General features: G+C 41.5%; 1 protein-coding gene across 3 annotated transcripts in view; it reads left to right on the top strand.

Moving 5' to 3' along the window:
• The first annotated feature begins 1,238 nt into the window (after positions 1 to 1,238).
• The window catches only part of tatdn1 (TatD DNase domain containing 1), a 76,096-nt gene continuing 53,702 nt past the window's right edge, over positions 1,239 to 23,632 (top strand). Inside the window, exons 1-4 of one of the 3 annotated variants that reach the window (XM_073043393.1) lie at positions 1,355 to 1,442; positions 14,902 to 14,967; positions 19,511 to 19,570; positions 22,273 to 22,322. Coding sequence is in view for 2 of the 3 variants with exons in the window: in XM_073043374.1 (XP_072899475.1) it covers positions 1,391 to 1,442; positions 14,902 to 14,967; positions 22,273 to 22,322 (168 nt within the window). In the remaining variant the exon portion in view is untranslated. Of the gene's footprint in view, positions 1,443 to 1,566; positions 1,674 to 14,901; positions 14,968 to 19,510; positions 19,571 to 22,272; positions 22,323 to 23,632 lie in introns of those variants that run through there. The other 2 variants (XM_073043374.1, XM_073043382.1) reach the window with 2 other exon arrangements.

The raw sequence follows: 23,632 nt of genomic DNA, 5'->3' as shown, positions 1-23,632 counted from the left end.
GCATAAAATATTTCAGAAGGAAGAAATAATGATTTCAAGGAATTAGGTAGCAATACACAGGAGATGGAGAAGAGTGCCATTTGGAAGATCAGTGGGGACAGATATGATGATCACATTTCTTTATGCAGGGGCTTCTGATTTGATCTGTGATCAGGTTGTTTAAATGGTTGATGCACAAGTGATCTCACATTTTAGAGGCAGCAGGGAGGTCACAGTAGGCGTAACGAGTCAGCTATATGTCATCAGCTTGTGCAAATCTGATACTTGGCTTTTACGGAGTAATAGATATGAGAAAGTCAAAGTTAGATCCTTGGGGGATGCCGCAGTTGATAGCTGTGGGAATGAAGTTACTTCAGGTATTCCTAGGCTAGATAAGGATAAATAAAAATAGAAACAAGTGAATGTGGTCCCAGGCAGCTCCTCAGTTGGTGAAAGTATAACTGTCAAAGTCGGAGTCAATATTGTTACCGGGTAATTTAAGAACTGTGGAAGGGACCAGTGTGTTTTAGAGATGGGTCCACAATAATAGTTTTGAAAGATGAACGAAAAAGCCAAAGGGAGGTAATAACAATATGAGTAAATACTAGGTTGATGAGGAGTATACTTTTAATGATTCGTTACATTGTTATGGGGAGAGGAGAGTCAAAACTTTGGAATGGGCAGCTAGTTGAAGGCTTGAGCAATTGGGTTATACCGTGATATGAAACAGGGCCGACAACATTTGTTGAAGTCAGCAGGTCGGGTGTTGGATCCAACGGATGCTGCCCCACCTGCTGAGTTCGTCCAGCTTTTTTGTACGTCTTGATTTGACCACAGCATCTGCAGTGCACTTTGTGTTTAACATTTGTTGAAGGTATGCAGTAAAAGTTCCTATTGATGCTATTTTTGGAAGGATTTTGACATGACGTGAGGCTCCGAATAATGTATTCGCCACCTCTTGGAGAGAACAAGATTTCAGGAAGAAAAGTCATCCAGCTACTTCTGAATCACTTTGATCCCTAAGATACGTATTTGCAATCACAAGTTCGAGGTTGTGTGTGAAACCTAACATTTTACCCCAGCTTAATGCACCCCAGCCTAAAATGAAATTTCTGCAATGGACGGATATAGTAAAATAAACTGCAGATGTTGGAAATCTGTCACCTTTTCCACAGATGTTGAGCTTCTCCGGCGTTTACTGTTTTTAAAATCTTGTTACGATGTGACAACACAGGCTGCTAAAGCAGGTTTAAGCGTACGATGGGTCATTGTTTCCAGCACACCATTCCACAGCTAGCCGGATCAGAGGGAGCAGCGACTGCTCACTGTCTCGACACCGACCTACCCGGCTTCAAACTGCCCGCCTGCTGAGGTCAGGGGTCGGTGTTAAACCAAACAGTTCCGGAGACGGATGGCGGCTAAATTCCCTGCAGTACGGAGGATGGGGGCCTTCACTTTTATCGGTGAGTCTTTGAACAAAAGTGCAGTCCTTTGGCCAAGGACTTGAGAGGGGACATTTAACATTAGTGAGCGGGCGGCTGCTAACAGAGGCCTTTCTGTGGGCGGGACTCTTGCCGTTGCTGGTTTAGCTCTGTAGGCCGCTACCGGTGATTCCTGCCGCTGGTTCTCGGCTCAGGCTTCTGACCGGTTGGGATCCAGTCCCTCCAATCACCCGGGGTGACAGAGGAGCACATGTGAGTAGAGCTCCCCCCGCTGAGCCCATCGCAGCTTGGCTGCAGATTGAGTTGCTAACGGCGTTAACCCACTCTGGCTCACTCAGTAAACTACCTACTCCTTCTACTTTACATTATAACACCACTAAAGGACGTTAAATCTCTTTTCTTTACCCAGAATTGTACTCGGAATTGCCCTCTCCCTTGATATTGACTCATGGGAGATGGTCGTTGTCAGAATCAGGGTAGAATCATGACTTGAAGATGGTTACTTTGTCCAGAATGTAGATCTAGATACCTGTATGGGTTATTGCAGAATTTGCACGAAATGCAACTTTGCAGTAGGTTATCGAATTTAAGATCTTTGCAAGAATATAGATGACTTTAAAGTACTACTATTAACATCAAAGTATAAATGGTAGGGCAAATAAAATAGGCTAAAAATGCTGTGTTTACCCCAGAATTATGTTGTAAACATTGGAGAAAGATGAATCTCGGGTCCATGGAGTTTAAACATAAATATTGATTGATATAAATTAGAAATGGGATAAGTGAAAAAGATATCTAGCTGCATGAATTATTAAGATGAAAATCGATTTTTAATATATTGCATTCTCATCATAACAGGATATAGTTAAAAGCAGAATTACTCTAATATAAGCAATATCCTTGCCATTATTCTGCAACAAAATTTGTTTACAGCTCTGCTATGATGATGGGAAAAGTGATAAGAGCATAGTTTGAAAATCCATACGATATCTCATTTCCATTTAGCAAAAAATGTTTTAACGACTTTGTGATTTATAAATTATTAGTTAATGTTTCAGTCAATTGAGAAAGATAAACAAATGTGTAAAAAAAAAAGTTATTTCATTCTTGCTTAGAAAGAAAGAGACCCCTGCTGAATTAAAAGGTTAGGGCTAAACACCTTTTATTTAAATCCACTTCATCTTGAATTTTGAATATAAACAAACAGAAAATACTGGGGAAATCTCAGGGGAGAGAGAGCATGTGTGGAGAGAGAAACAGTTAATGTTTCAGTTCTGACACCGACCTCTGAACTGATGTACTAACTTTCTTTTTCCACAAATGCTGTTTGACTTAATGAATCTTTCCAACATTTTGTTTTTTAAATTTCAGATTTCCAGCATCTGTAGCCTTTTAAAAATTTTCTTCTTCCTTGACACTGTTTGTTAGATATTTTAAGTTTAAGATGTTTTATTTTAAGATGATGGGTTATTCAATAATGCTGCAATCAATGTGTTCCAATGATAAGAATCTGAAAATTAAGGCCAATGTCCTGTTATCTTGAATACTTCTAATGAAGTTCTACATGACTCTTTCTTGCTTGAAAATTCAATATTATCTAATTATTCTTTATATCTTAGTCTTCTGATTCTGAAGATTGATTTTTATTGTTCTTTACTCTATTGCCCTGGAGACTGGAATAATTTCTTGTCAAGATTTCAGAACACAGACCACATTCAGAATTGTGGGTCATCTTATATGACTTGGTAATGAACTGATTGGATTGTGAATCAACTTAGTTCTAACATAATTGAAATGCTGTGAAGTCAATGTGATTAGCATAATTTTGAGGGGAAAGATTTAAAAGGAAACTGGTGAGCATTTTTTCCCTCCCAGAACATGGAAAGTGCATGGAACAAGTTGCAGAAGAAGCTGAAGAGGCGGGTACAATTACAACTTTTTAAAGACATGTAGGCAGGTATATGGAGGCAAATACCATAGGACTAGCTCAGGTAGACATGGTCAGCATGAACAAGTTGCATCTGCTTTTGTGCTATATGACTATGATGAAATGGGTGCATTGTAACCCTGTCTTAATTTCTGTTTGCCAAATAAGTTTGAAAGAATATTTACTCACTTTGACTTGTAAGCCCATCAGCTAAAATATAGCAAGAAACAAACTGTTAGAAGACTACAGCATGCCGAGCAGTATCAGTAGAGGCAAAGGGATCATTGATATTTGAATTGAGTCTGTATCAGAACTTTTCCTCAGTGCTTATCTTTGTTTAATCCTCCAGGCTGCAGCATTGTGTTTCCAGCTAAAATAAAGTATTTATTTTTAATTTTGTTATTGTCATCCCTTAAGTGTTTTCATTGAAAACATTGCTGAAGGTAATGTATCTTCAAACATATTGAAAAGAAAGGTTTGTAAAATGAAATATAGTTTAAAATAACAGAAATCAATTAATTTCTGTTTTAGAATAAACCCAGTGGCTCAGCTTCCACTGCCTTCCAGGATAATTCTAATTCCAAAGATTCTCCACCTTTTGAGTAAAATGAATACAATTACAATGTTTAAAAGACATTTATAGGAAAATGCATGAATAGAAAAGAGAACACAGCCTCAGAATAGAGGGGCATCCTTTTAGAATCAGAATCAGGTTTCTTATCACCGGCATGTGACGTGTAATTTGTTAACTTAGCAGCAGCAGTTCAATGCAATACATAATCTAGCAGAGAAAAATAAATAAACAAGCAAATCAATTACGTATATTGAATAGATTTAAAAAAACGCAAAAACAGAAATGCTGTTTTTTTTTAAAAGTGATGTACTGTAGTGTCCAAAGATTCAATGTCCGTTTAGGAATTGGATGGCAGAGGGGAAGAAGCTGTTTCTGAATCACTGAGTGAGGGCCTTCAGGCTTCTGTACCTCCTACCTGATGGTAACAGTGAGAAAAGTGCATGCCCTGGGTGCTGAAAGTCCTTAATAATGGATGCTGCCTTTCTGAGACACCGCTCCCTGAAGATGTCCTGGGTACTTTGTAGACTATTGCCCAAGATGGAGCTGATTAGATTTACAACCTTCTGCAGCTTCTTTCGGTCCTGTGCAGTAGCCAGTGAAGTAGCCATAAGAAGACAGTGATGCGGCCTGTCAGAATACTCTTCATGGTACAACTATAGAAGTTTTTGAGTGTATTTGTTGACATGCCAAATCTCTTCAAACTCCTAATAAAGTATAGCCACTGACTTGCCTTCTTTATAACTGTATCGATATGTTGGGACCAGGTGAGATCCTGACACCCAGGAACTTGAAGCTGCTCACTCTCTTCACTTCTGATCCCTCTATGAGGATTGGTATGTATTCATTCATCTTACTCTTCCTGAAGTCCACAATCAGCTCTTTCATCTTACTGGTGTTGAGTGCCAGGTTGTTGCTGCGGCACCACTCCACTAGTTGGCAAATTTCACTCCTGTATGCCCTCTCGTCACCACCTGAGATTCTACCAACAATGGTTGTATTGTCAGCAAATTTACAGATGGTATTTGAGCTATACCTAGCCACACAGTCATGTGTATATAGAGAGTAGAGCAGTGGGCTAAGCACACATCCCTGAGGTGCGCCAGTGTTGATTGTCAGCGAGGTGGATATGTTATCACCAATCCACACAGACTGTCGTCTTCCGGTTAGGAAGTCAAAGATCCAATTGCAGAGGGAGGTACAGAGGCCCAGGTTCTGTAACTTCTCAATCAGGATTGTGGGAATGATGGTATTGAATGCTGAGCTATAATCGATGAACAGCATCCTGACGTAGGTGTTTGTATTGTCCAGGTGGTCTAAAGCTGTGTGGAAAGTCATTGAGATTGCGTCTGCTGTTAACCTATTGTGGCGAATGGCAAATTGCAATGGGTCCAGGTCCTGCTGAGGCAGGAGTTCAATCTAGTCATGACCAACCTCAAAGCATTTTGTCACTGTCGATGTGAGTGTTACTGGGCGATAGTCATTAAGGCAGCCAACATTATTCTTAGGCACTGGTATAATGGTTGCCTTTTTGAAGCAAGTGGAAACTTCTGCCCATAGCAGTGAGAGGTTGAAAATGTCCTTGAATACTCCAGCTCATTGGTTGGCACAGGATTTCAGAGCCTTACCCGGCTCCATCAGGACCTTTCGCCTTGCGAGGGCTTACTCTGTTTAAAGACAGTCTAACATTGGCCTCTGAGACAGAGATCACTGGGTCATCAGGTGCAGCAGGGATCTTCACAGCTGTAGTTGTGTTTTCCCTTTCAAAGCATGCATAGAAGGCGTGACAGTGGAGATGAGGAGGTAATTTTTTAGCCAGAGGGTGGTGAATCTGTGGAATTCTTTGCCATAAGCAGCTGTGGAGGCCAAGTCTTTATGTATATTTAAGAGAGAGGTTGATAGATTCTGGATTGGCCAGGGCATGAAGAGGTATGGGGAGAATGCAGGAGATTGGGGCTGAGAGGAAAGTTGAATCAGCCACGATGAAACGGTGGAGCAGACGTGATGGGCCAAATGATCTAAGTCTGCTCCTATATCTTTTGGTCTAATACATATTCGTTTATTCAATATGTTCTCATGGTATATTGGCCATTTTTGGAACCAATCTGTTAAATATACATTACACTTCCACAATGGCATTTTTTTAAATAGACCAGTCATAACTGTAGATGGTAAACAAGAGAAAATCTGCAGATGCTGGAAATCTGAGCAACACACAAAATAGGCTGGAAGAACTCCGCAGGCCAGGCAGCATCTAAGGAAAAGAGTACAGTCATAGATGCTGCCTGACCTGCTGAGTTACTCCAGCATTTTGTGTGCATAACTGTGGATGGAGTTCTGGTAAAATGGCGGCACGTTCGGAGGCAGCAGCCTCTCTGTGTCCAATCGAAGGTGTATTTGTTCACCTCCCATGTCCTTTTTATGATTGCAAATCACTGTTAGATAGTAAGAACATCAAGTACTGCAGGACTACGCCATCAGCGAGTTGCTCAGACTTGCTGTATACCGTTGTTGTGTTGTGCCCTGGAGCTGTTGTGCTGGGATGGTGTGCGGTCCAAAAAAAATGTGCAAGTGATGGTCTTGGACAATTTGTGATTGCAAGAGCCTGTTCGGACATTTGTAACACAGAATACTGCAAATCCGATTTACTGGTTCATTGGTGACACTGATGATGGAGGAGCTGCATTGTCTTGGCTGTGGCAAGGACTAGGACTAGGCCCAATCCGTGGGCTTATCTGTGGAAACCGGCCAGGAGAGGGGACACCAAGGTGATGCGGGCCAATCTCTATAGGGCGCTCGTTAATCCGTACTTGGGTTGGGGGCTGGCCACTGCCATCAGTGCTCCCCTCTGGTGTTCACTCTGTGCTGCTCTTCAGCGTTCGCTCGATTGAAGAACAAGCTGGACCAGGACAACTTGCCATCAATTCTACAGTCATGCCACTCAGGGACTTGGGCTATTTTTTCTCTTTTTCTTAAATTGTAACTTATGTATGTTTTTTGTGCTATGTGCAATGCGTTATGCGCTGTTGGTAATGTGTTTTGCACCCTGGCCCCGGAAGAGTGCTGTTTCATTTGGCTATATTCATGTACAGTTATACTTGAACTTAATACTCAAATGCAGTTTCACAAAAGGCTTGTATAATTGCAAAAAAAATCTGTTATACCTACATGTCAGCTTTCAATAACTTGTGTTGAAGAACACTTTGATTCTTTTGAACACCGTAGTATTATCAGTTAAAAAATGGTCTGCTTTTCTGTTTTGTGCACAAAATGTTCTTGTATGTTTCCATATTATACTCCATCTGCTATGTTCTCACCCACTCCCTTGTTCTCTTTATATGCTCCATTCGATCACAATTCCACCTACTGTTATTAAACCCAGAATTCACATTTGACTCCAAGACATATTGTGGATATTGATTCTCTGCTGCCTGACAAGTCACAGTCTGTTAACCAACAAAAGACCTGTGTATTTCCACTCCTAGTTTTCTACCTTTGGATGCATGTTGTAATATTTCCTCTCCACTTCCATGTGATTTTAAACTTGTTGACTGACCTCCTGTATGGGATCCTAGTGAAAGATTTCTAAACATCTAAGTGTAGCACATCCTTACCTATGCTATTAGTTACATTCTCAGAGAATTCTGATAGATTAATCAAGCATGGTTTCTGTTTTATGAATCCGTACTGAATTTGTACCATCCTATGATGTTTTAAGACAACACACACAAAATGCTGGAGGAACTCAGCAGGCCAGGCTGCATCTAGGAAAAGAGTACAGTTGACATTTTTGGGCTGAAACCCTTTGGCAGGACTGGAAAAGAAAGCTGAGGAGTATATTTAAAAAGTTGGGGCGGGGCGGGGGGGAGAGAAACAGAAGGTGATAGGTGTATTCTGAAGGGGGAGGGGATGAAGTAAAGAGCTGGGAAGTAAATTGGTGAAAGAGACAGAAGGCCATGGAGGAAAGAAAAGGCAGAAGAAGCACCAGAGGGAGGCAAGGAGAGAACTTATTGTGTTATTTTTTTCTCTGCTCCTCACTGGATTCCATGAAGAGAAAGCCCTTAACTCCGAGTGGAGTCATTGGGACGCCGTTGTGATGGTGTTTTTTTTAGCAGGCTGTCTTGTTTGAATGAGGCCGAGTTACTATCTTGACGCTCAACCCAGCACGGATGGAAAGCGTGCAAGGGAGCTGGCTGGATTCAGAATTGGGAGCCTTCGCTCCGAAGTCCAGCGCTGATACCACTACGCCACCAGCTGGCGGATTCCATATGTATTGCCTTGAATCTCTGCCCTCTGGTCATTGACCTTTCTGGTAAAAGGAGTAGGAAACAGACAAGACTTTCCATCAGTTGATTTTTAGAAACAGCATGTTAGTGCTAAGATGAATGAGGTATTCTGGGTTTTTTTCAACTGAATTCCCACTATTGTTATACTCGCAGGTATTAATCTGCAAGCATAACTGGTGCTTTTGTAGTCTGTACGGCAGCTCTCCCAGTTTAGAACATGGGGTTCTGCAGATGCTGAGAATCCAGAGCAACACATACATACAGTGGCATGCAAAAGTTTGGGCACCCCTGGTCAAAATTTCTCTTACTGTTAATAGTTAAGAGAGTAGAAAATGAACTGATCTCCAAAAGTCATAAAGTTAAAGATGAAACATTCTTTTCATCATTTTATGCAAGATTAGTGTATTATTTTTGTTTTGTACAATTTTAGAGTGAAAAAAGGAAAGGAGCACCATGCAAAAGTTTGGGCACCCCAAGAGATATGAGCTCTCAGATAACTTTTACCAAGGTCTCAGACCTTAATTAGCTTGTTAGGGCTATGGCTTGTTCACAGTCATTGTTAGGAAAGGCCAGGTGATGCAACTTTCAAAGCTTTATAAATACCCTGACTCCTCAAGCCTTGTCCCAACAATCAGTAGCCATGGGCTCCGCTAAGCAGCTGCCTAGCACTCTGAAAATTAAAATAAATGATGCCCACAAAGCAGGAGAAGGGGACTATAAGAAGATAGTAAAGCATTTTCAGGTAGTTGTTTCCTCAGTTCATAATGTAATTAAGAAATGGCAGTTAACAGGAATGGTGGAGGTCAAGTTGAGGTCTGGAAGACCAAGAAAACTTTCCGAGAGAACTGTTCATAGGATTGCTAGAAAGGCATATCAAAACCCCTGTTTCACTGCAAAAGACCTTCAGGAAGATTTAGCAGACTCTGGAGTGGTGGTGCACTATTCTACTGTGTAGTGACACCTGCACGAATATGACCTTTATGGAAGAGTCATCAGAAGAAAACCTTTCCTGCACCCTCACCACAAAATTCAGTATCAGAAGTTTGCAAAGGAACATCTAAACAAGTCTGATGCATTTTGGAAAAAAGTCCTGTGGACTGATGAAGTTAAAATAGAACTTTTTGGCCGCAATGAGCAAAAAGGTATGTTTGGAGAAAAAAAGGTGCAGAATTTCATTAAAAGAACACCTCTCCAACTGTAAAGCATGGGTGGGGGGCGGGGGGGAACCGATCATGCTTTGTGCTTGTGTTGCAGCCAGTGGCATGGGAAACATTTCACTGGTAGAGGGAAGAATGAATTCAATTAAATAGCAGCAAATTCTGGAAGCAAAACATCACATTGGGGGGAGAAAAAAAAGCTGAAGATGAAAGGAGAATGGCTTCTACAACAGGGTAATAATCCTAAACACACCTGAAAATCCACAAAGGACTACCTCAAGAGGTGCAAGCTGAAGGTTTTGCCATGGCCCTCACAGTGCCCCAACCTAAACATCATCGAAAGTCTGTGGATAGACCTCAAAAGAGCAGTGCATGCAAGATGGCCCAAGAATCTCACAGAACTAGAAGCCTTTTGCAAGGAAGACTGGGCAAAATCCCCCAAACAAGAATTGAAAGACTCTTAGCTGGCGACAAAAAATGTTTACAAGTTGTGACACTTGCCAAAGGGGGTATTACTAAGTACTGACCATGCAGGGTGCCCAAACTTTTGCTTCGGGCCCTTTTCCTTTTTTTGTTAATTTGAAACTGTAAAAGATGGAAATAAAAAAAACTAATCTTGCTTAAAATATTAAAGAAATGTGTCATCTTTAACTTTATGCCTTTTGGAAATCAGGTCATCTTTTATTCTCTTAGCTATTCACAGTAACAGAAATTTTGACCATGGGTGCCCAAACTTTTGTATGCCACTGTAATGCTGGAGGAACTAGGGGAACAAACAGCCAATGTTTTGGGCTGAGACTGGAAAGAAAGGAAGCCAGAATTAAAAGGTGGGGAGGGTGGGGAATGAGTACAAGCAAACTGGTGAAACCAGGTGAGGGGGGGGGGGGGAAGTGAAGTAAGAAGCTCAGAGGTTAGAGGTGGAAAGGTGAATGGCTGAAGGAGGAGAAAAGAGGGGGTAAAAAGTGAGCCAAAATGGAGAATGGAAAAATAGAGAAAGGTTAGGGGGAGAAATTACCAGAAGTTAGTGAAATCGATATTCATTCCATCAAGTCAGTGACTACCCAGACAGAATATGAGGTGTTGCTCTTCCAACCTCAGAGTGGCCCCTTTGTGGTAGTAGAAGAGGCATGGACTGATATATGGAAGTAGAATTTAAATGGTTGCTGCACAAGTGATCTCACATTTTAGATGCAGCAGGGAGGTTATGGTAGGTGTATATTTATATTTAAGACAAGGTTGGATAGAGTTTTGCATAGAAGAAGAATTAAGGGTTATGGGGAAAAGGCAGGTAGATGAGTCCATGGCCAGATCAGCCGCGATCTTATTGAACGGTGGAACACACTTGACAGGCCAAATGCCCCTACTCCTGCTCCTATTTCATATGTTCTGATGTAGCTACATGTCATCAACTTGTAAAAATTTGATTTTTTGCTTTTAGACCATAAAACACAGGAGCAGAATTAGGCCATCTGGCCCATCGAGTCTGCTCTGCCATTCAATTATGATTGATCCTTTTTTTTTATCTCCTCAATCCCAGTTCCTGGCCTTCTCCCTGTAACCTTTGATGTCATGTCCAGTCAAGAACCTGTAAATCTCTGCCTTAAATACACCCAGTGGCCTGACCTCCACAACTGCATGTGGCAACAAATTCCACAAATTCACCACCCTTTGGCTAAAGAAATTTCTCCACATCTTTGTTTTGAAAGGGCACCCCTCTACCCTGAGGCTGTGCCCTTTTGTCCTAGACTCTCCCACCATGGGAAACAAACTTTCCACATCTACTCTGTCTAGGCCTTTCAACATTCAAAAGGTTTCAATGAGATCCCCCCTTCTTCTTTCTGAATTCCAGCGAGTATGGTCCCAGAACCATCAAATGTTCCTCATATGGTAAACCTTTAATTCCTGGAATCATCCTTGTGAACCTCCTCTGGACCCTCTCCATTTTCAGCACATTTTTTCTAAGATGAGGAGCCCAAAACTGTTCACAATACTCAAGGCGAGGCCTTACCAGTACCTTATAAAACCTCAGCATCACATCCTTGTTCTTGTATTCTAGACTTCTAGAAATAAATGCTAACATGGCATTTGCCTTCCTCACCACCGACTCAACCTGCAACCTCAGGTTAACCTTCAGTGTTTTCTGCACAATGACTCCCAAGTCCGTCTGCATCTTAGATTCCTGGATTTTCTCCCCATTTAGAAAATAGCCTGCTTATTTATTTCTGCTACCAAAGTGCATGACCATAGATTTTCCAACATTGTATTTCATTTGCTACTTTATTGACCATTCTCCTAATCTATCTAAATCTTTCTGCATCCTACCTGTTTCCTCAACACTACCTGCTTCTCCACCAATCTTCGTATCATCTGCAAATTAGACAACAAAGCCATCTATTCCATCATCTAAATCAGGGGTGTCAAACTCATTTTAGGTCACGGGCTGGATTGAGCAAAATGCAGCTTCATGCTGGCCGGATCAGTCGGACGCGTGCGAACGCAGCTTTCATTGCCTCCGTTTTTTCAGCCTGCTTTCATGTGTCTCAGTCTCTGCTATAACTACAAAGTGTTTCACTTTACAAATTCCGTTTCTTATGAAGAAGACTGCCGAATAAACACTAAAAACCCTGAAAACCTGGTACCTGAATAAACTCAGCATTAGCCATATCATACGCCATAGGCGCTTCGATTACTGGGACCAGCTTTAATAGTAATTAGATATTATCTCGCGGGCCAAAGATAATTCCACCGCGGGCCGGATTTGGCCCGCGGGCCTTGAGTTTGACATATATGATCTAAATTATTTATATACAACATAAAAAGAAGTGGTTCCAACACCAACTCCTGCGGAACACCACTAATCACTGGCAGCCAACCAGAAAAGGATCCTTTTATTCCCACTCATTGCCTCCTACCAATCAGCCAATGCTGTAACCATCTTCGTAACTTTCCTGTGATACCATGGGCTCTTATCTTGGTAAGCAGCCTTATTTGTGGCATCTTGTCAAAGGCCTTCTGAAAGTCCAAATATACAACATCCCTTTATCTATCCTACTTGTAATCTCAAAGAATTCTAAGTTTCATCAGGCAGGATTTTCCCTGAAGGAAATCATGCTGACTTTGTACTATCTTGTCTGTGTCACCAAACACTCCATCACCTCATCCTTAACAATTGACTCTAACATCTTCCGAACCACTGAGGTCAGGCTAACTGGTCTATAATTTCTTTTCTGCTGCCTTCCTCCTTTCTTAAAGGGTGGAGTAACATTTGCAATTTTCTAGTCCTCTGGCAGCATGCCGAAGTCCAGTAATTTTTGAAAGATCATTTCTAATGCCACCACAATCTCTAATGCTGCCTCTTTCAGAACCCTGGGATGCAGTTCCTCTGGTCTGGGTGACTTATGTACCTTTAGGTCTTTCAGCTTTTTGAGCATGTTCTCTCTTGTAACAGTAACTGCACCCACTTCTCTTCCTTCACACACTACAACAGCAGACATTGTCTTCCAAAGTGAAGACTGGCGTAAAATACTGATTTAGTTCATCAGCCATCTCCTTGTCCCCTGTTGTTATTTCTCCTGCCTCATTTTCTGGCAGTCCAATGTCCACTCTCACTTCTCTTTTATTTTTAACATACTTGAAAAACTTTTACTACCTACTTTGATATTATTTGCTAACTTGCTTTCATATTTCATCTTTTCCCTTCTAATGATTTTTTAAAAGTTGCTCTCTGTAGGTTTTTAAAAACTTACCATTCCTCTATCTTCCCAGTAATCTTTAGAAACAGAAAATCTACAGCACAGTACAGGCACTTCAGTCCACAATGCTGGCTGAACATGTACTTACTTTAGAAATTACCCAGGATTGCCCATAGCCCTCTATTTTTCTAAGCTCCATGTACCATTTTGCTTTGTTTTACCCTTTCTTTTGCTTTTACAATAGCTTTGACTTCCCTTGTCAGCCACGGTTGTACTATTTTACCATTTGTGTATTTCTTCTTTTTAGGGGCAATAGATGTAGGAAATCTAAAGATGTTAGCTCCTTGGGGGATGCCAGTTAATAGCTGTGGGAATGGAGTTACTGCAGGTGATTCCTTGATTAGATAAGTAAAAATAGAAACAAGTGAATGTGATCCCTGGTAGCTCAATAATAGCTTTAGGAAAGGAGGTGAAAGTATAGATAGCAAAATCAGATTCAGAATCGTTAATTTAGGAACTGCATGTAGAAGGGATAGAAAACATCCACAGTTTTTAAACACAGAAGCATGACAGCCTTGTACACATGCAGGTTCCTGAAAAATTAGCTGATAACTGAATACAATGGACTCTGATTAATTGGGACACATCGGGACCAGTACATTTTTGCCCAATTACGTGATGGAAATAGTTAAAACATATATTAAAAAAAGACAAACTAATATAAGAAATTATGCATTTAAATGAAATACGAAACAAATTATAACATTAAATACTACTACAGTACGAAAAAGCTGTAGTTCCCAATAGTTACCAACAGTGGGATTTATCCAATGTACATAGCTGCGTTCTTTTGATTGACTGTAAATGAATAACATCGGCGCAGACACCAAGTACAGATAATGAAATGGTCTCGTACAATGCATTTGATGATTTCATCCTTCAAATTTTCATTTTGATTGTAACATGCAAGATGATTGTCGATACCTTCAAATTCTACGTAGTTCCTAACTTGCTGAAGTATTGAAGTAGGTTCCATTTTCAGACCCACCCATCTCTGACATCTCCAAGCCTGAGTGCTTAAAACTGCAATTAGCAAAACAGTTCGGAATTACCATGTTATTACTTACTTCTCACCAACTATCAGTGACAAAAATCACTGATTTTTGAACACAAACACACACAACCGATGCTATTTAAAAATTATTCGCTGTAAGCACTAGAGCTGTAGATAGTGTCTAATTGCCACATAAATGCACACAATTGATACTAGGTAGAAACAGTCACCTGTCCCAATTAAGTGGGATAGTGTCCCAAATAAATGAAGGGAATCCTGTCTATTTTCTTGACTAGTTTTTGCTCTTTTAGAAGTTGTACCAAATAACCAGCTTCACTAATTAACAGATGGCCCATTTAATCGGAATCCACTGTATGGAATATGTGCCAAGACATCTGAAGGAAAAATATTTAGAGAGAGAGAGAGTAGGGAAAAAACAAAGAGTTAATAAATTACAACGCTGCTTTTAATAAATGAACAACATTCATTGCAGTTTTTATTCTTCCATGCAACAAATTTTCAATTGGTTTGCTTCCTGAAGTGGTGCTTGCGTGGGCCAATTCATGAAAAGTTAATGACAACATTTTGTTTTTATCTTTGGTTGGGAATTGCTTTCATTCTAAAATATGAGAGGGAAATACACAGACGTATATGCAATATAAATATAAATGAAGCTAATAACAATCTAAAATAATTTAAGTTGATTCTCTCATATTCTCTTTATGTTGCCCTTTTTACCATTTAATTCCATTGATCTCTTTAATTTATTTCATCTGTTTTACTCCTTTAACAGATATTGGTATAAATCTGACAGATCCTATGTTTCATGGGATTTATCGTGGTACTCAGAAGCATCAAGGTAAGTGTTATAATAAAATATACATCGTTTTTGTATTCAAAGAAGATAATTATCTAAATATTTTATGAAATGCTACTTGTGCTTGAGCACAGGAACTTAGTATTTTTAAATTACTGTTTTGTACTTGATGTTTAAATTTTGTACTTAAATGTGAGATAACTTTCAGTTTCCTTTTAATGGTCATTAATAGAAGGTTGGATAAGCAATTACAAACTTGAATTAGTATTTTGTTCTGGAGAAATGAGTAAGGTCAGATAAGATGGATTACATGTCTTTAATACTATTAGCATTACTACATTATCAAATAGTCAGTGAAGAACATTTTCAACTATTTAGCTGACTTCTTGCTTTTTTCCCTTGGGGCACAGTTGGCAGTTAACATTGTAAGCTGATGTGCCTAGAAATTAAATTGCATCGCACCATTATTTTTGCTTTACTTCATGATGACGATATTCTGATTCCTGGATGGTAGCCCTAATACAAGGTTTTGACCCAAAGCATTGACTATTCCTTTTCTTCTTCAAGTGTTGCTCAATCTGCTGAGTTCCTCCAGCAGATTTTTGTTGTGAAGAAAAAACAGAATTTGCATGACATTTTTGATTTTTCAATTATCTGGAATCGGGAACAGTTTTTTCATTCAGAATCCCGTTTGTGTTTGGTATACTCAAAAGTACACTGGAAGCTGCACTCCCCGGATTTTGAGTGTTTGCAACTTGCTTCTGTTTACTTTCAGTGTTTTCCCTCCTACACCCCTAATATAAATAGCCTCTTTGGTTGTTGACAAGGGTAGGTCAGTTATCGATACTGATGCCCCTGTGTCCACTAACATATTGCATTGCCGGCCCCCTAACAATGCTGTTGTGTACATCCATGGGTCACTAGCACTGGCAGTGGGGCCCGCTGCCATATCTTTTTCTGACCTAGGAGCCGTCTTTACTAAACACAAAGTACACTGCAGATGCTGTGGTCAAATCAAGACGTACAAAAAAGCTGGATGAACTCAGCAGGTCGGGCAGCATCCGTTGAAAGAAGCTTTCAACGGATGCTGCCCGACCTGCTGAGTTCATCCAGCTTTTTTGAGCTGTCTTTACTAGCTCTATGATCTGATCAGATTGGTCAGACTGGGCTCCGGTGGGCTGAGAGATTGCATGTCTGCTGTGACATTCACCTGTTTTTCTTTCCTTTTTTTTGGACACTGCCTCCAACCATGTCCCAACAGGCCACACCTGTAGCATATCAACTCCTTTACCCTCCCATATCTATTCCAGCAGTTCCTTGCTTCATGCCCTGGTTGCTGACAAACAAAACGCTCTGGGACATCACAGCAGCTGCATCTACTGTAGCCACCTTAGGATCTCTCTTGCACTTTCTCAGTCTATCTCACTGACCCACAGGTCAACCCCACTGTTATGCCTAAATCTAAAACTTCCTAGTGGGCTGAGCTCAGGCTTTCCTTCATCGTTTTCAGGAAGACTTGGTCATCCCTCCCGGGATTATCTAACCTGGAATACTCCTCATACACTCAATATTTATGTTCTGCATAATCCATAGCCATCTCATCTGCCTTTTGATTCACTGCCATTATCATTCCCCAGTTACTCTCACCTCCCCTCAGTCACTTCCTCACTTCCCCTTTAAAAAGGCACACCCAGCTTGAAAGAACTAACGGTGAAATATTGCCCATTACTACCTGCCAGGGGAGTTCACTTCAGGTGTCCTAAAGGTAGTCTACAGGTGGCCGTGAAGCCTGCATTCAAAGAATGATACACTGAGCACAAAGTATAATTAAAAAACACAAAATGCTGGCAGAACTCAGCAGGCCAGACAGCATCTATGGGAGGAGGTAGTGACGATGTTTCGGGCCGATACTCCTGATGAAGGGTTTTGGCCTGAAACGTCGTCACTACTTCCTCCCATAGATGCTGTCTGGCCTGCTGAGTTCTGCCAGCATTTTGTGTTTTTTATTTATTTCCACATCTGCAGATTCACTCGTGTTGACAAAGTATAATTATTTGATTATCCCACTTCAAAGTCAACAGCTTTGAAATGGGATATACTAGAGCCTTCTCCATTGCTGGTGACTTTAAACATGCCAACTTCAAAAGTGTATTACTAAAATACTGCTAGCATGTCTACTGTCCCACCAGTGGTCCAAACCTCCCTGACCATGCTAAACAGCCCTCAAAGATGCTACTGAGCCAACCCCTGCCCACACTGTAGTAAGTCAGAGCGCCAGGGTGTGCTCCTTCTCCCTAAATGCGAATGGAAGCTGAAACATGAGATTGAGTACAGAAAGCCGTGTAGTGCTGGTCTGAGGTTTGTGCATGACTGCTTTGTAGCCTGGTCCATTTTGAAGAAGTCAGCAGGTCACCACCTTCAAAAAATTTATCAGCAAGTGTTTTGAGAACTGTGTACCAAGGAGGACAGTCCAGGTGTTCCCAGACCAGAAACCATCGATGAATCGGGAGATCCAGGCCCTTCTGAAGACCAGGACTGCAGCTTTCAAATCAGGTGTCACTGATCCATAACTGAAATTGAAATGTGACCTCTGTAAAGTTATCAGTCAGTTGTGGCAGCCCTTGCAAACTATAGCAGCTACAAGATGAATTCAGGCAGTATCAGCAACATCAGCTCATCCCTTCCAGTTCAGCTAATACATTCAATACACATTTTAACTGTTGAGTGCTAGTGTCTTCACTATGGAAGACACTAGCAGCATGGTGGAAGCTCCAGGTATCATAAGGCATGAAATGTGTGAAGTTACCATAACTAAGGTGAAATTTCTTGGGGAACTGAAAAGACTGAAAGTAGATAAGTTACCTGGACCAGATGGTGTACACCCCAGAGTTCTGAAAGGGGTGGCTGAAGAGATTGTGGAGGCATTAGAAATTATCATTCAAGATTCTGCAAAAGTTCCAGAAGACTGGAAAACTGCAGGTGTCACTCCACTCTTCAAGAAGGGAAAGAGGCAGAAGAAACTCTAGGTCAGTTAGTCTGACTTCAGTGGCTGGGAAAATGTTGGAGTCGATTATTAAGGATGATGTCTCAGGGTACTTGGAGACACATGATAAAATAGGTCGTGGTCAGCGTAGTTTCGTCAAGGGAAAATCTTGCCTGACAGATCTGTTGGAATTTTTTGAAGAAGTACCAAGCAGGATAGACAAAGGAGAATTGTTGATGTTGTGTACTTGGGTTTTCAGAAGGCCTATGACAAGGTGCCACACCTGAGGCTGTTTTAACAAGCTACAAGCTTGTGGTATTACAGGGAAGATTCTAGCATGGATAAAACAGTGGCTGATTGCCAGGAGGCAAAGAGTTTCTGGTTGGCTGCCAGTGACATGTTGTGTTTCACAGGGGTCTGTGTTGGGACCAATTCTTTTTACATAATATTTCAATAATTTGGATGATGGAATTGATGGCTTTGTTGTAAAGTTTGCAGACAATATGAAGGTGGGTGGGGGGCAGGTAGTTTTGAAGAAGTAAAGAGGCTAAAGAAGGACTTCGATTAGGAGAATGGGCAAAGAAATGGCAGAGGGAATGCAGTGCATGACCATAAAGTTCCTGACACTTTGTAGAAGAAATAAAAGGTTGGACTGTTTTCTAAACGGAGAGAAAATTCAAAAACCTGAAGTGCAAAGGGGCTTGGGAGTCCTTGTACAGGATTCGCTAAAGGTTAATTTGAAGGTTGAGTTGGTGATGAGGAAGGCAAATGCAGTGTTAGCATTCATTTCAAGAGGACTAAAATATAAAAGCAAGGATGTAATGTTGAGACTTTATAAATCACTGGTGGGGCCTTATTTGGAGTATTGTGAGCATGTTTGGGCACCTCATCTTAGAAAGGATGTGTTGAAACTGGAAAGGCTTCAAAGGAGGTTCATGAAAGCGATCCAGGATTGAATGGCTTGTCATATGAAGAGCATCTGATGTTCACAGGAACTCAGAAGAATGAGGGGTGACCTCATTGAAACCTATCGAATGGTGAAAGGCCTTGATAGAGTGGGTGTGGAGAGGATGTTTCCTATGCTGGGAGAGTCTAAGACCAGAGGGCACAGCCTCAGAATAGAGGAGCGTCCTTTTAGAATGCAGATGAGGAGGAATTCATTTAACTAGAGAGTGGTGAATCTATGGAATTCTTTGCCACATGCAGCAATGGAGGCCAAATCTTGTATATTTAAGGCAGAGGTTGATAGATTCTCGATTGGTCGGGGCATGAAGGGGTATGGGGAGAATGCAGCAGATTGGTGCTGAGAGGAAAATTAGATCAGCCATATTGAAATGGCAGAGCAGACTCAATGGGCCAAATGACTTAATTCTGCTCCTATATCTTCTGGTCTATACTGAGGGATATTAGAACATCACTACCACCCCAACAGTCTCCAGGGCACCTGAACCAAAGTCACCATTTGGACATAAGATGAAATTCCCAATAGTCAACCAATGATATGCATCTGGCCCAGATGGTTTCCTTGGTCATGTCCTTATACCCTGTGTAGTCAGCTGGCAGTCATATTTGCTGACATTTTTTAACCTTTCTCTGCTTCAGTCTAAGGTTCCCACCTGCTTTAAGAAGACCATTATCACCCTGGTACTTAAGAAAAACAAGGTAATGTGCCTTAATGACTACCACCAACTGGCTCCAACACCCACCATCATGAAGTGCTTTGAGATGCTGGTCTTGGCACACATTAAATCCAGCTTCCCAGACTACCTCAACTGAGAAATCCAATCTATTGGAGATGTAATTTCCCTGGCCCCACATCTCTGGAGTATCCGGACAGTAAAGGCACCTATCTTAGACTATTGTTTATTGACTATAGTTCTACCTTGAATACTATATTTCCAAGCAAACTTATCCCAACTCTCAGACCTAAGACTCAACACCCCCCCCACCCTTGGCAAATGGATCCTTGATTTCCTGACCAGCCAGAGTAGTCAGTAATGATAGGTTTTCACTAGATTATCCTCAACACTGGCAGCCCACAAGGCTGTGTCCTCAAGCACTCAACTCTACTCCCTGTGCACTCACAATTGTGTGGCTAGATTCTCCTTTTACTCCACATACAAGTTTGCAGTTGATGCCACTGTAGTGGACTTTATCTCACATAACAGTGAGTCAGATTACAGGAAGGAGATAGAGAACCCAGTGACATGGTGTCATTTCAGCAACATTTCCCTCAGTGTCAGCAAAATAAAAAGTTGATCATTAACTCCAGGAATTTGGGGATGGGGGGGGGGGGGGGGAGGAAATTACACATGCTCCTGTTTAGACCAACAATGCTGAGGTCGGGAGGATTCCGAGCTTCAAGTTCCCAGCGGTGAACATCACCAATGGTCTGTCCTGGTCCAGCCATGTACACCCAAGTATGCTCACAGGTGCTTCTACTTCCTCAGGTGGCAAAAGAATCTTGGCATACCCCCTTTGATCTTCACCAATTTTTATCAATGCATCCTGTCTGAATGCATCATGGTATGGCAACTGCTCTGCCAACGACCACAGAGAGTTGTGGACAGAGTTCAGTACCTCATGGAAAACAGCCTCCCAACCATGAATCCATTCTACCCTCAGTAAAGCAGCCAGCATGATCAAAGACCCCCCCCCCCCCCACTCACCCACATATTCTCTCTGCTCACAACTCCTATAAGGCACAAATTATAAAAGCCTGTTAGCAGGTATCGGCAGGCTCAAGGGCAGCTTCTATCCTGTTGCTTATTAGACTATCGAATAGTCACCTAGTATGAGATAGACTGTGAACCTCACAGTCTAGCTTATTGTCATTGTGCACCTTTTTGTCTACCTGCACTGTCCTTTCTCTGTAATACCTACTTTATTCTGCATTCTGTTATTGTTTTACCTTGTACTATCTCTCTGCACTGTTGTAATGAATTTAACTACATGAATGGTCTTCAAGAAACGTTTTTCACTATTTCTTGGTACATATGATAGAAATAAACCAATTTAAAATTTAAACCATGCAGTTCAGGTGTCTGGCTACTATTGTACTTAGAGTGACCTCTTGTGGTAACAAGAGTATCCTAACCTAAAGGAGATGTAAAAAGGCACATGGAGGGATCTGGCTGCTAAACATCAGCTGTCCATGTCCTTCCACAGATGCTGCCTGATCTTCTGAGTGCCCCCAGCAGTTTGTTTTGATGTATCCTAGCATACTGAATTGCTAATGATTTTTCCATCCTAACTTGTGTTCTTAATCTTATGCAGGATTTTCTTGGAGATGGTAATTTCATTTAAGTATTCTCCACTCCAAAACAAAATGATAACTACACAAGTTAGGAGAAAATAATGAAAATTAAAATTTTATCCGGTGTCAAGGAGAAAAATATATATAAAATAGCTTATTTAAATAATGTCTGTTAATATCAAAACAATGTGTAAAAAGAAAAAGATCAGCATGTCAGGCATTTTCAGTGGAAAGAGTAACAGTTAATGTTTTGAGTCAAAGAGCTGTCAGAAATGGGGAAAGAGAGAATAAGTTTTGAATTGCAGAGGATGGGGAAAGTGATGGATGCGACACAAGAAATATCTCTGATAGGATTGCCATGGTGATTATTGTCATTCAGTCAGTCATTTACAGGCACTGTTACAACTGTATGAGACAAATAGGTCAGAGTAGGAGTGGAATGGAGAATTAGAGTGGCAGGCAACAACACTTTGAGTCACCTCTTCAGACTGAAAACAAATGCTTAAGCAGTCTCCCAATCTGCATTTTGGGTTCTCCAATGTAGACGAACCGACATTGCGAATGCTATAGAATTGGTATAAGCACCAGCATAACTGGCTGACAGGCCTAATGTACAATTCCACAACTCTACATTTTTATGTTATCTATGCCTGTGGATAACTTAATATTAATTGACCAGATTAATTCACTCCTTGTAAAATGTCTGAAACAGTTTTAAGATAAGGTAGCTGCTGCATAATTGAAAGTGTTTTTATTTTATCATTACTGTCCCCTTAGTATATGAAAATAGAAAGTATTAGATAAATCCTGAACAATATTAGAAGCCCTCCAGAGATACATTATAGAAGAAAAAGTAGAGAGAATAAACCGGGACATAATTTGGAATAACATATTTCCAAAAAGGAACAAGCTGTAAAATTGTTTGTAGTGGCTACTTAATATGTGGCTATTTTGAAAAATTATGATCGCTGACCGTAATATTGGCATAGTGTCCTCCTGTATGCAAAATGTTATTTACTTACCAAAGGTTTGATAAATAAGAGCACCTGAACACTTGTCTCACAAGAGGTTTTTTTAAAATACGCAATTTGTTTGTGGGCTCTTACAGATGACTTTCTAGATGTGGTGCAGAGGGCAGTAAAAACTGGAGTTCAGAAGGTAAGCAAAATTCTGCTTGGTGTTGAAGAAGAAGAGCTTTTAAAATTTTTGTTTAAAATTCTGTTTGTATACTGTTTAGATATTAGGAGATTAAGATTGAATTGCCAGATTAATGTATAACATTAAATCAAATCCTAAATTCATGGCATGCATAGCAGCAAAATTGATCCTGCGACTGCTGATGGCATCCGTTAGTCTCACGAGACCATGGATCTGCGCTTGGAAAGTCTTGTTTCAGTCTGTGTTGGTAGAGCAGCGTCTGTTGTGGCTGTAGAGGCCCACACGGGAGTGACAGTCTCGGTGATGTTTTTTCAGCGAGTGCGCTTTTCTTTAGCAGCAAGCCTCAGCTTCTATTTTTTTAGACCTCTGCGTAGTTCCAGCCTCCAGCGAGAGCGATTGCTTGCAATGTCCTCCCACCTCTCGACGTTCATGTTCAGTGGCTTAATGTCTGTCTTGCAGACATCTTTGAAACGAAGATGGGGCCGTCCTTGTGCTCTCTTGCCGGAGGCCAGTTCCCCTTACAGCAGGTCTTACAGGATCCTCCCATCTGACATGCGGTGTACGTGGCCCAGCCAGCGGAGACGGCGTTGTTGGAGCAGGGTGAAGAGGCTGGGTATCTGGGCTTGGGCCAGGACCTCATTGTTGGTGACTCGGTCAGTCCACTTCATGTCCAGGATGCGTCTCAGGCTGCGAAGGTGGAAGACGTTGAGACGCCGCTTGTCTGAAGTCGAGGCTCCAGGTCTCGCTGCCGTAAAGCAGTGTGTTGAGGACGCAGGCCCTTTTAGACTGCAATCTTGGTGTGCATTGTCAGCTTTCTGTTCTCCCAGACTCTCTTTGTCAGCCTGCTGAATGTTGAGGCTGCTCGTCTGATCCGTCTGTCGATCTCGGGGTGTAGTGAGAGACTGTCCATGATGGTGGAGCCAAGGTATGTAAACTCGTGAACTACCTCCAGCTCGTAGTTGTTGATGGTAATGGCAGGGGGGTGCTCAACGTCTTGGCCCAACACGTTGGTCTTCTTCAGGCTGATGGTCAAGCTGAAATCCTGACAGGCTCGTGAGAAGCTGTCCATGAGACGTTGCAGTTGCTCTTCCGAGTGTGTTGCCAGTGCCGCATCGTCTGCAAACAACATGTCCTGATGAGTACTTCGCAAACCTTGGTTTTCATCCTCAGCCAGGACAGACTGAACAGCCTCCCATCCGATCTGGTGTGGAGGTAGACACCATCACTTGATGTTCCAAAGGCGTGCTTCAGCATGACTGCGAAGAAGATGTCGAACAGGGTGGGGGCAAGCACACAGCCCTGCTTCACAC

This window comes from Hemitrygon akajei, chromosome 1 (genome assembly GCF_048418815.1).
Source record: "Hemitrygon akajei chromosome 1, sHemAka1.3, whole genome shotgun sequence".
Lineage (NCBI taxonomy): Eukaryota > Metazoa > Chordata > Chondrichthyes > Myliobatiformes > Dasyatidae > Hemitrygon > Hemitrygon akajei.
Note: the sequence above shows the minus strand (reverse complement) of the source record. Positions and strands in the feature narration are given on the sequence as shown.